This window comes from Mauremys mutica, unplaced genomic scaffold (assembly GCF_020497125.1).
Source record: "Mauremys mutica isolate MM-2020 ecotype Southern unplaced genomic scaffold, ASM2049712v1 000121F_np12_subseq_1:36717_obj, whole genome shotgun sequence".
Lineage (NCBI taxonomy): Eukaryota > Metazoa > Chordata > Testudines > Geoemydidae > Mauremys > Mauremys mutica.
Window position 1 is genome coordinate 23,806 of NW_025422856.1, and position 12,912 is coordinate 36,717.

The 12,912-nt window shown below is 42.7% G+C and overlaps 1 protein-coding gene across 1 annotated transcript in view; it reads right to left on the reverse strand.

The window, feature by feature from the left end:
• LOC123356973 (nucleoporin NUP188-like) overlaps positions 1–11,439 on the reverse strand; it is a gene marked incomplete at its 5' end in the record, with an annotated part of 31,135 nt that extends 19,696 nt beyond the window's left edge. Inside the window, 13 exon segments of the mRNA XM_045000227.1 lie at positions 390–496; positions 1,215–1,348; positions 3,979–4,035; positions 5,927–6,055; positions 6,638–6,704; positions 6,911–7,031; positions 7,597–7,711; positions 8,197–8,273; positions 8,383–8,470; positions 9,252–9,378; positions 10,046–10,201; positions 10,363–10,489; positions 11,320–11,439. Coding sequence (XP_044856162.1) covers positions 390–496; positions 1,215–1,348; positions 3,979–4,035; positions 5,927–6,055; positions 6,638–6,704; positions 6,911–7,031; positions 7,597–7,711; positions 8,197–8,273; positions 8,383–8,470; positions 9,252–9,378; positions 10,046–10,201; positions 10,363–10,489; positions 11,320–11,439 — 1,425 coding nt within the window.
• Positions 11,440–12,912: the final 1,473 nt, after the last annotated feature.

The following is a 12,912-nucleotide window of genomic DNA, read 5'->3' on the forward strand; positions in this document are numbered from 1 at the left end:
TGCCAAATTGTTCTGAGTTTTGCTCCATTCCTCATCTATTTCACAAGGAAAGGGGCAAAACTGAAGACGACAGACAGACAGCTAGAGAGATTTGGGTTGAGATGTTAAAATAAATACCCCCGAAATTGCAACATTTAAATGCCTAAATAAAACCCAAAGGAGCTTTCAGATTTTAACAATCAAAAAGTGTTAGTCTAATAGGTAAAGAATATGTCTTAATACAGGGTCCCTGGATAAATCTTAATATAAGTTCCTTTTTGACAAGGTTGGAAATCTCACAGCAAGAACACTCACAGGTTGTATCTTGGAGGGTCACTGGAGACAGTTTAAGTGGTGGAATCAACAAAAAGGGAAAGCATGGCAAAGCACTTGTGAGAAACTAGTTTTACCGTAGCGAGTCGTTTGAGCAGCTGGATGGCAAGGCGTGGCAGTGCTGGGTCGTGTTTGTGGTAGATATATTTGGCCAAGACAGCAATCAGATTGTTCCCATGAGCACCTGGTGAGAACACAATTAAATCACAGGTGAGAAGCTGGAATAATCTCCTATGAGGGCTCTTCAAGACAGACTATTCAGCAACTATTTAGTAGGCAGTCATGCTACTCTATACTAGAGTGGAAAGGGAGTGAGAGGGAATGAATTCAGCTTTCCAAGAGGACAACGGATGGGTCTGGCCGTAGGTACTACTGGCAGCTGCTTTACCATACCGTTCAGCACTGTCTCATGTTAGAAAGCAGTAAACAAAACAAGTGAAAATAACAGTAGGTGGCTATTTGAAAGCAGTCCTGGTGAGCCAACAATGAGAATATAGTTCAAAGCTTCCACACTGCTCCCAGAGCTGCAAAGAACCAGAAGCACCAGTGCCACCAAGAGCCTAGTAGGTGAAGAGCAAGACAAAAACAATTCTGCTACCCTCCCAAAAGTGGGCCCAGCGTCACATACCCAGCGTCACTGCATAAGAGGATTCCGTAACGGTTCTAATGCAAGGGGAAAACTTGTCAACATAGTCCACATTACAGGGAATTTACTAAATGTCCATTGGCTAATCCCTTGAAGAAGGAGAATGCCCTCTGGTGCCCTCCCATCACTAGTATGCTGGATGAGAACTGCACTGTTCAGAGGAGTCAGACCTCAATCCAATGTTAGCAAGTTACACATTATCTGTGTTCGAGGAACAGACACTACTGCCTGGGCTGGCCAACAAAGAGGTACATACCATGCTGAGTAAGTGCCTGTTCCAGTGGGGATACCACGCTAGAAGGGGATTTCAACCGGATGACGTTATTGGTGACCGAGAATGCCAGCTTTACTGTCTGGATCAGCAGCTGGCCCTGGCCCAGTGACTCATCGCTGTGTTGCCAAACAGAAACCAAAAGGAATGCATTAAAATCAACTCAAATGATGCTCATTAGCTGTACAGTATTCAAATAGCAAATTCAGTATTCTGTGGTCCTATCAAGCAAGAGCAAAGGTTGTAAGAGAACTCTATTCACTCTCACTTATCATGCAAGTATAGCAATATAATGCAAAATACTACTACATAACTAATCCTGAGTTTATAATAGTAGCACAAGGTTCTGAGAGTGTTTCTATTCTAAACCCTTGTCTTTGGGGTGCGTAACTGTTCTGTGATTTTCCTTCTTCCCTAGGTTGGAGTTAAATTGGCTCATAAGTTTTTAAGTTCAAAGAGTGCAAAAAGCAGTTTTCAGACAGATCCAATAACCCAAAAAAAGGTAATTTTTTTTAAAACTCTTGTATTGTCCATTATTGCCAAGGAGTAGGAGGAGGGAGATTAAAACCAACAAAAATTAAGCTAAAAACTTAATTACCAGACAAAAAAAAGTTGTTGAAATACAGTTAAGTTTGAGACATAATTCATTTAAATATTAGAAAGCAAAGACATCTGAAGTTAAGATTCCTCCACCCATGGTAACTCTTTCCCCATATCTTGCTCACCCTCCCATGAGAGTTTCACCTGCTTCTACACGGAACATAAACCCACCCTTTAGAGTACATATACTGTTTAATGAACACCATATGGGAAATACTTTCTTTTGGCAATGTACCATGGGTCATAGATCTCGCTGCAGGTGGTGTAACTGTTTAGAGGCATCTCTCTTTTCAGTGTGTTGGGTGGTCTACAGTCAGATAGTAGATCAGAAGGTGGTGTGTACGTGGAAAAAGACATAAGATACTGTAGTCTATTCTTTAATGGGGAGAGGTCTCACTCCCATGTGTTAGCTATTTAGGGTTTCATAGGCTAGTACACAGTTTTAGTGGGAGTGAGTGATCTGTACTGGAGGAAAGGGATTGAAGAATGGGAAGGTGAATGGTAAAAATACCTGTCCAACTTCCACCTAGGCTACAGGTGGAAGTTGGACAGGTATCTGGGGCCGAGTTCAAGCTAGTGCAGAGAATTTAACTTTGAATTGTCTTACTTTTGAATGCATAATTATTTTCTCCTATGATGGCTTTTTAAAAGCAGAAACCTCCACTGGCTGTTAGCACATCTTATCCTGGTTAGTGCAGAATGAGAAGTCTCTTGCAAATGTTGCACTCATGAAGGATCTAAACTCTGCTGTCTATATCAGTGGATGTTAGAGGATCCACATTGCCTTTGGTTTCACAGTAGATGTTCAAATCAGCAAGGGGTTGTTTTTACCATTAGTCTCACTTATAAGGAGTCCAAACCAGTCAGACAAAGAAAAAACTGGTTCTGAATTGTATTAACCTTTTTAACCCTTATTAAAGTTTAGGGACAAGTTTTTAGCGATTAATGCCACAACCTCCCAACAGATCTCCTCCCCCTAACAAGTCCAGGCTCCTCCTTCCCTTTTGTTCTGGAACAAAACAGAGGTGGAAGGGGTGAGCCTTAAGGCCTCCTAACCCCTTTTCAATCACAACACATCTTTAGGGGCGGGCAGGCGTGTTAAGATGGGAATGGGAATGGTCATGGCAAGGAAATAGGAAGATGAGGCAAGGCAAATTGCTATACCTGGGGCAGAGGGTCACTCAGTGTCTCAGAATAAAACTGGAAGTAGGGTCACACAGTTTTGGGTGGTGGCTAGATGGGGCCCTCAGTATGAAGACCAATATTTCCCCTTAATTGGACAGCTGCTTTAGGAGCTGCTTAGTTTGGGACAAAGAGGGGACAAAAGTCCCCTGCTGTAAGCAGAACCCAACTCCTCAGCTGTCTGTGGTGATTACTTGAGATCTCCCTCAGGCAACAGGCAGAGTTTATAACCTCTTCAAATTCCTAACTAGTTCCTCTTATGAAACTCTGCAGATACATATCACGTTACCTACAACTGCCACAAAGTTGGTCACAGAAATGCTCTTATACTTAAAGCCTTAAAATCTGACCCTTCGTAATTGCAAGCTTTTCCACTTCAGCTTGTTACTAACAGTCCTGTGTGTCAATTCTAACTGAGAATTAGCATGTAAAACAAGTGTGAAGTTTTCAGACCAAGCCATTTTTCAGTTATGAAAAGATAAAACAAGTTGTAACAATTTTGAGTCCCCTTCTTTATTTCTTCAGACTCCCATAACTAAGAAACTAACCTCAAAACTTTGCAAAAAGATTCTACTATGCACAGAGACTATGGAGAAGAAATTTCAGGCAGAAAGGAAAATTTACAGAAAGCTACATAGAGGAGAGCCAAGTTCAAGATCAGACTTATAATGTCAGCTGTTACAATCTGAACGATAGAGTTATTACTGTGTTTAGATAATTCCATGAAAACAAGGAGGCAATTCAGAATTGAAACACATGCTTTATCCTTATCCCATCCCGCCATGCCAACGTCATGTATGTTTCCAAATTATGGGTGATCTTACGTATTACAAAGGCTATAATACAGAGGGACAAGAGGATGAAATAAAGCTAGTCTTCACCATAAGTCAGACACAGCATATTATCTGAACATAAAGGGTTTTTTGGAAGGGTGGGGTGGTTCTGGCTTGCATAATATTACACTTACTTCCACAAATCTGCAATGCGTGCAATTCCCTTGAAATTCTCCAGTGAGTGAGTATAACTGTTGGACCAAACAAGTAAAATAAATCTAAAATTTCTAAGATCATGCTACTTCATTTTTATAGACGCATGTCACAGGAAGCATGGAAAGGGGAAACACAGAGGCAAGGCCAGGACAATTCAAGGACTAATGTATAAAAGCAAGAGTATCAAAAAGATTAAAGTGTCCTTGGCATAGATGGGTAAACAAGGCCCTGGAGCACACATAGTATCATAACTGCTGATGCATGCTACCTTTGATACAGATGTAAGGTAACTGTGTGTAAGCTCAAAAGCTTGTTTCTCTAACCAACAGAAGTTGGTCCAATAAAAGCTTACTTCACCCACCTTGTCCCCCTAATATCCTGAGACCAACACAACTACAACAACACTGCATATAAATAAGTGATGGTCATTTTAAGGAGAAGAAAGGGAGAACACTATTGTTAAGGAACTATTTTTGAGTAAAACAAACTTGGCTAGGGAACAACAGCCAAGCTGTATAAACAGGGTGATGAGACAGCATCCAACAGCTACTGTAAAATAACCAAATATAGCAGTGTCATGGGTCTCTATGACAGATCAAAGAGTTGAGAACCCCTGACCTCTGTATACCACTGGTGGTCTGCGAAGCAGTTGCTAGTGATCCGTAGAGAGACAGCAAGCCACACAGTACTGGCTCTCTTCCTTGCTTCCTGACTGTGCAGGGGAAAGGAGGACTACATGATAAAGCAGTATGTGCAGGTGGAGGGAGGAGCAGAACAGATAGGAGGGTAGATGAAATGAAGAGCCAAAGTAAGTAGCTTGATTAACTTTCTTCACAAAGGGCAACCCACATTAAAGGCAGCTAAAATGCTTATAGATACTTTCCTAATGTTACTTTTCCACAGAAGCAACTGCTACATTCATGAGAGATTTTATGCTATCATGAATGGGAGAGGATGGGTCCACATGGTCACAATTGAAAGGGCGGGTGTACTCCGTGCACACGCACACATACACATACTTAAGGTCCAGACTAAGAAGTCTGAAAGCTTCTACTACAGATTATCTGTACTCCAGTCATGTGGCATCAGTCTGTGAAAAATCTCTAATTCAATATTGCTATTTGTTTTCACTGTATTCTAGGTTCCCTCTTTCCCCAACAGATTTGTTAAAGTATCTGAAGAGTTAACGCTCCCGAGCCAGAAAGGCTGGGTGGGTCCACTGAGCACACTATTAAGGGCCAGAGAGAGTTTTTTAAAGCACAGAAGGACCTTTAGTTACACACTAATAAATAAAGGGATTTAACCATTGTTGAAGTGTTCAAAAGTAACTATCCTGATAACTGGTTGGAGAGGAGGTTTAAGTTGTGAAGCAGCCCCCAGTACTGCCTTCAGGAATCCACCTTTAAGAAACCGATTAATCAAGAAACCACAAGGACTTTCTAACACTGCAACTCAAGCTTTGTAATGGTTTACTCATGCTAAAGGATTGTACTGGACTCAAGGCATGATTTAGAGGCATGAAAATTGGAACTTTTGCTATAATTTTCCTGCCTTTTACTTCATTTGGTACTTTTATATGCTGAATCTAGTGAGCTCTTTATAATAGCATTACTACAAGCAAGTGTGAAACAATCAAGCATACCCACATCTCATTTCCTTAGTGCAATACTCAGTTAGGCTAAGCAAAATCAGAAATGAAAAGCAACTGCAGGAATTAGGGAATGTATATGAAGAGAATAAGCACAGTGACAGAAAGCTGTGAATAAGCGGCAGATTTTGGTTATTTTTTCAGAATTATGATCAGAGACAGTTGCCCCGACTGGCAACTACATTGACTCCCAGCAACATGTAACCCAGTTAAACCACATTTCAAGTATGATTTGTTGCTGCTTTTTCCATGCCGCAAGAGTGGAACACGTAACTCACCTACAGGACTGTGAGGCCATTACCATATCAATGGTGTCCACACCGATGCCCATGATGTTAATGACAGCCTGTCCTGCTTCCGTGTTGGCCAGGCTGAAGATGCACAAGGACTGCAGGCTTGGAGCATTGCTGCAAGACAAGGACACAGACACTGGAAAGCAAGCAATCACAGGAAAGGTCCTCTGCCTGATCTGATGGCACTCAACATGTATCAGTGCCATCATCAACCCAGACACTACAGGGATGAGCACATTAGAAATACGTAAGATAGAAAGGTCCTACTGATCCACCATGCAAGTTAAGTAACTTCTTTCAATTTCTATACCACCCCCTCACTTCATCTCTCCCTCATTCCCCAATATGTTAGGTGCAAACCCCCAAAGTGGGCACACCAACCACAGAGAAGTGGATGGCAGTCTGGAATGTACACATCTGCAGCAGTATAAAATTAAGTCTGTCCACTGGCTTCCTTCCCCTCATCAGCAGCTTTGCATAACCATCTGGGTTTGCCCTCTCTCCCACCCCTTTCTGCATTTCCCTGGGCTCAACGTAAGCAAGGTGGACCAAGGCTACAAAGCAGCAAACTATACTGTTGCCAAGTTAGTATTTCACATTCCAAGTTGTGAACAAAAGAACAGTGACTGAGGTCTTCTGCACTGTAAATGGGACTGTTGCATATAGAGTGATATATGAAATTCACTTTCCCCTTACCTGCTGTGAGGATCCATTTCAGGGCAGAGATTCAGAATAGCATGAATGAGCTGCAGGATTAGGCACCCTGAAAAGCAGGAAGAATGAATTCAGTCTTCAGAGAGAGCAGTTGTTGAGTTCAGAAGCAATAGGTACCGTTACATTATAAAGTATAAATCCAAGTGCTCACTGAGCCATTTATAATGAAAGGGGGGGGTGAGGGGGGACAACAGAGAAAGACACATTCTCTCTAGACAGAGTTCAACTTTGCTCCCCTTGAGGAGCTATTCTTACCAATTCGTTCTCTCACTCCATGGGAGTTATAGCGCCATTTGTGGTAGTTTGGTAACATTTCCTTCAGCACAAACACAATGCAGGGCATCAGCCCTTGGCTCTGGGTGCTGCCAAGTTGTCCCTAGAAAAAGCAGCAACATTACAGTTTCGATCCTAGTTCAAAGGTGTGACATCTTTGGTTGGAAGACATTTAATCCTCACACTCCAAAGACAGAAATAGGGGCCAGAACAGTTCTACCAACAGTGCTGCGTAATGCAGCATGGGGACAGAGGTTTATGAGCAATTTCTATTCTCTTGCACTCAAAGCAAGTGAAGATCAGATGTGTTATGGAGGTAAATACACTTGGATCTCTAGAAGAGAAAAAGCAGCAGACAAAAGAGCTTTCCTTTCCTGCTTACCCAGAGCAATGTTAATGGGACTCTGAAGAGACTGAGCACTCCCACCACCCTGATCAGGGAGCGAGTGCAATTTGCAACTTGAAGATGATTGTTGGAAAGACCAAATCATGGGAAAAGCAAGGGTCCCAGCACAAAAGGTGGGTATGTTGTCAAATGGATACCAGAGGTGGCCCCACCCAAGGGAACCTCATACATTCAGTACACACCTTTACCTCATCTTCACTCTCACCAGCTAGTAGTAACCTATTGCTGCCTGAAAATGTACAAGCACTGCAGAAACACTTACACGGACAAGAGTTGTGACCAAGTGTAGGAAGGAGATGGTGACACCATACTCGCCCTGAGGCTGTTCCACGCTCATCAACAGGTTTCCATAGCCCCCAGCATTCATTCCCTCAGCACTGTGGAAGGAGCGAGAGCATGCATTGTATGTACAATAGGAACCAAGCAGATGGAGAAGGAGGATCACATTAACTAATACACCTGGGGGAATGATCCTGAGTAGAGAAAAGGTGACTCACCGAGCTCAGGACAAATCACCCTTGCACTTAAGAAGTATTTTACTTCTCCTTAAGAGCAGTATCTTGTATTTTATAAGCCTGATTAATCTTGCTTCTGCTGCAAAGCTAAGCATGTTTATGATCAGAGGGTATGTCTAAATGTAGTATTTTCTCCTTATATTTTCTATAAGGAGCTCAAACACTTTACAGTCGTATGTGATTCAGTGGAACTGAATTTAGAATAAGGATTTTGCCAGTCTATTATGTAAGAATGGAACATTAGGTGCCTGGATTTTAGAAAGTCTAGAATCCACACTAGTGAAACACTTACACCTCATATGGCATATTATCAAGGGAAGCAAAGGCACAAGAGAAAACTGAATTACCTAATCATGTGACTCATACTGGAAACTGGATTGGCAACAAATGGTAAGAACCCTGTGTGGTGAAGATCAGTCCAGACCTAGAAGAGGAGAGAGCAGTATAAATATACCCCCTTATATATATACACACACACACACACACACACACACACTATTCCATTTCAGGAAAATCAGAAGGTATCCTCTCACCTTAGCTGGCATGCGGGCAGCCAATACAGTCAAACAATTGACACAAGAAGCAATAACATCCACTGGGGGAGAGATCACACTTGTTAACCTAGGAAAAACCCAGAGTATTATATATAAAATCTTCAGAACGTAGGCCAGGTCTATACAGTTTTTATACTGGTATAGAGAGATTGTGATTTCTCTGCTGAAATAGTTAACTCTGTACAACCCATAGTGTGGACACAGTTATATAGGTGACTTACACTGGTAAAGCGTATTCCCCTTCCTTCAGGGATAGCTATACCAGGTGCATTTATACAGATATAATTGCATTCACATTAGGGAGAGCTGTACTGTTATATCATTATACACTTCTACCCTGATAGAACGCGACCTGATAGAACACGAATTCGGATATAACACGGTAAAGCAGTGGGGAGCCCCGGGCCCTTTAAATCACCACCCGAGTCCCGCTGTCAGAGCTCTGGCGGTGATTTAAAGGGACCGGGGCTCCCCACAGTGGCTGGAGCACCAGGCCCTTTAAATCACCACCAGGGAAGCCGGTCCAGTCTGTCACAGCGTGCCGGTATGCCGTACTGGACCATACCCGATATAACGCAGTCTCACCTATAAGGCGGTGAGATTTTTTGGCTCCCGAGGACCGCATTATATCGGGGTAGAGGTGTAGTTAAAGCAATACAACAGTTGTGTGTAGGCAAGGTGGTCTAGTGGTCTACGCACAGAACATGAAGGCAGGAACTCCAGAATTCTAATCCCAGCTCTGAGGCAGACTTCCTAAATAGCCTTTGGTAAAATTTATGGTTGACCATTTTCCCCATTTCTAGCAACTTCCGGGGTGCCTTAACTGTCACTGCTAGTCAGCTACTTACCTCTGTAACAGCATGTAGATCCGTGATGTGATTGGCAGAAGACAATCTGCTATCGACACATCAGTGCTGATGACCTTGTGAACCAGGTCAATGACTGGCTTGACCCTCTGGCAGTGCTGAATCACATCTGGATAAAGAAAACTAGTATTACAGTCTGGAGAGATGCATAAGCAGCATTACTCTCTCTCTCCACTCCTTGGATGATCTACTACAATCTCTACAAGAGAGGTCCTAACCTTCAGTAAGTTACTTCTCAGATTATTCCACATCTCTAATGAAGGGAACATCTACTTTCCAGGGTGCAATACAGAAATTGATTAAACTGGGACCATGTCCCTCAAATGACCAAACACAGAAATGTGAGGGTGGGTGGGATATTTTAAAAGGCTCCTGCTCATTATTTTCTCTCATCTTAAATTTTGCCCAGCTCCCTATAAGTGCTTACCACCTCCTGATCTCTTTTATGGAGACAGCATAATACAAAAAACAAAACCTTTCCACCTCCTGCTGTATTTGACTCTCTCCTACTTTCTTTCTCTCCTTTCTTCCTCCTCACTCCTCTTCTAGTATTTGTTCTTTCCCCTTGTCACAATCCCCAATGTGGTGCTCGACTCAGCCACAATGCGCTTCTGTAACAGCGGCAGACTGTTCCAAAGGAAGTGGAGAATGTGCCTAGGACCTGTCCCAATCCCACTGAAATTACTCTTGATTTTTTTCCTCTTATGTTAATGTTACTAATACATCACACTCCTCTCTCCCCGACAACATCCACCCCAATTCCCCTCTTGCCTCACCTGCTGTCGATACAACATGGAGCAGCATCTCAATTTCACAGGTGAACAATGTCCAGCTGCTGTAGGAATATTCCCATCGTACTAAGTATGCCCGGTCATCCAGCATCACCTGGCCCACTGTTCCCTGAGGTATTCGTAGGTTTGTCTGGCCCAGTCCTAATGGAGGGGGAGGGAAAGGTGAAACAAAAACAAAGTCAGAAGCTTCAGAATGTGATCAGAATCCAGTCTTCACAATTAAAACCTGTAAGCAATTTGGTTCATAAAAAACTAGCTCTGACAGTGTTCCAAGGGTGAAGGACCCCTCCAGAATTCCTTACCCAGGGGATAGAGAAGTTTTGGCACCTGCCTTCTCCAAAGGGTGCCATCTTCATGCGAGATCACATCAGGAGGCTTGTGTTTGTACAACTCAATGTAGAAGGACATTTTATCCAGGAAACTGTACACCTGCAAACGGAAAGAGCTACAGTTTACAGCCAGAGAACTAGAGCTTTCTAAGGAACTATTAAGCCAGGCCATTTCTAGGGATAGGTAAAGTTACTTGAAATGCATAGTCTGCTTCCAACATGCCAACTCCTACTGAAGCAGAAATACCACCATCCTGTCCCCATGGAATTGCCCAAATAACGCCTCTCTGAACTAGTGAATCAAGAAGACAGGAACTAATTATGAGTAAAGCACTAAAAGTTAGCATCCTGACACAAGGCAATTGTCACAAGCTATGAGTAGTGCTTCAGCTCTGGGTTCCGGCAAAGTGGCTCCCATAAAGTTGCAATGAAATCTGTGCTTCCCCCATTTATCATTTGATGTCTAAATTACTTGGAACTCGTCTACTGATTGCACATCATAAAACAGCAACTGAGTTATACTCAGAACTTTGTTTTTTGTGCTAGCCTCCCTGAACATCATATTAATCATTAGAGCAGGAAGTAGTTCCAAAGCATAAAATACGTTTGAGGCCCAAGCAACATTACTCTACAGTGCCACACGGGAGACCAGGTTCAGTTCCTATTATCTTGATCCCTAGGATTGTCCGTGCTATGAAGGCAGTAAGTTCAGTACTAGAGAGAGCGTGTGCCCTATATCATGCAAAAGCAACTCTTCTGGCAGGCTCAGAAGGAAGTCCTGTCTAGACCACTTGGCCAAAAGGTTGATGGTTGTTACCCAAGGCATCAAGGATGGGATGTGTGTACAAAGCAAGGGGAGAGGGTCTAACACAATGTTCCTTTTCTGTCCAGATATAAACTGTCTTCCAGATTTCAGGCCAGGTTCCATACCTTTTTTGCAGTAGATTTATCCGATACAAGGGCTTTGAGCAGCTGCAGAAGAGGAGAGAGAAGATGTGGGAACATCCCACACACACTGTCCAGGATAATACCCAGACCTGCAGTTGGCTCCTGGCCGTGGAGACACAAAAGAAAAACTGTTACTAAACAAAAAATGATCAACATGATTCTTCTGCTGGGGGAGGGGTCAATGCAGCAAGGCAACTTTAGTGAGGAATGTGCTTAGGGCTCCTCCTGCTGGAACATTCGTGTTGCATCTACAAATCCTAACATCCAAAGGTTTTGAGAAAAAACAACACTCAACTATTTGTATCATTCATTGACCCTTAGAGGAAAGTTAAACTTCTCAAATTAACAAAGTAAATGTCATTCCCAGTCAATCTGATCAGAGCCAGGTGGTGATGAGAGATGCCTGGGTTCCGCTATTTCCTGCTTTGTGTTGTTAAATGTTAAGCAAATGGCGCCATTCAAAAGACCACTAATTTCATCTCTATGGAACAGACACCTACTATTAATCATGAACAAAAGCATCACTCCAGCCCTTAGTTTTGCTGTGATAGACAACCAGTGTTAATGCCCCTCGGTGAGAGAGTTTTCCTGGTATAATGTAGAAAGGTGAAATGGAAATGGATGAGCAAATCTGTAATGAAGCATGATTAGAGGTTTTATGCAAGGGAAGGTGACTGTTAATCTCTGACACCACTACATCTCAGCCATTTCTGTGACAAGAGCAATATCAGCACAGTGTTATTCTAGCATTTAATTCTAATATAGCTGGTTGCAATTGGAAGCAAAATGTTCACCCTCACAATCCCAGCCATGGTTTAAGTTACCATGTAAATTACTACTTGTTTCAGTATCAACAGTGCAGCCACAGACTGTACCTTAACACGATGTGGGGAGGGGCTAAAGGCAAACCATATAAGAGACGCAAATGGAAACTAGCTCTGCAAGCCCTGCTAGAAACTACAACCAGGGGAATGTGACATTGCACCCCATGATGCTTTGTGGAGGTATGCTTGTGAATGTAGATATGACATAACTGGAGTGTGTTTTGTGCTGCATATGCCATGTAACATATCTCTGCAAAGGTTATGATCTACTGAATATATTCATCCTATTTATATGCATGTATCATTTTTGTATTCAAAGTTATGAATATTGGCTGTGTACTTGTTTGATTTTAAGTAGCCTTAGTAAGGCATTTGGGCAGCTTCTTTAGAAAGGAATTTGCAAGTTGAGGCTCCAATCCACACAAGAAGTCTATCTAAGGACATTCAAGGTAGCATGTGAACAATGGCTGCTACCTTTAAGTTCTGAGTCATGCATGGACATGTACTTGCCCATGTGACTCCAAAACTCCATCTTGTAGCTGGGATTCTACACAGGGGGAGGGAGGGGTGTCCACCCACAAGAGAAAGTCTATTTAACCCCCTGGGAGACCCCTCCATTTGGTCTTCAGCTGGCTCAAGAGATAGCCTCTCCACCGCCAAAGGATACCTGAAAGAACCTGGAACAAAGGACAGTAACCACGGGGGTGTAAGTGATTGCTGGACCCAGATTAGAAGGAGGCTAGTCTGTAAA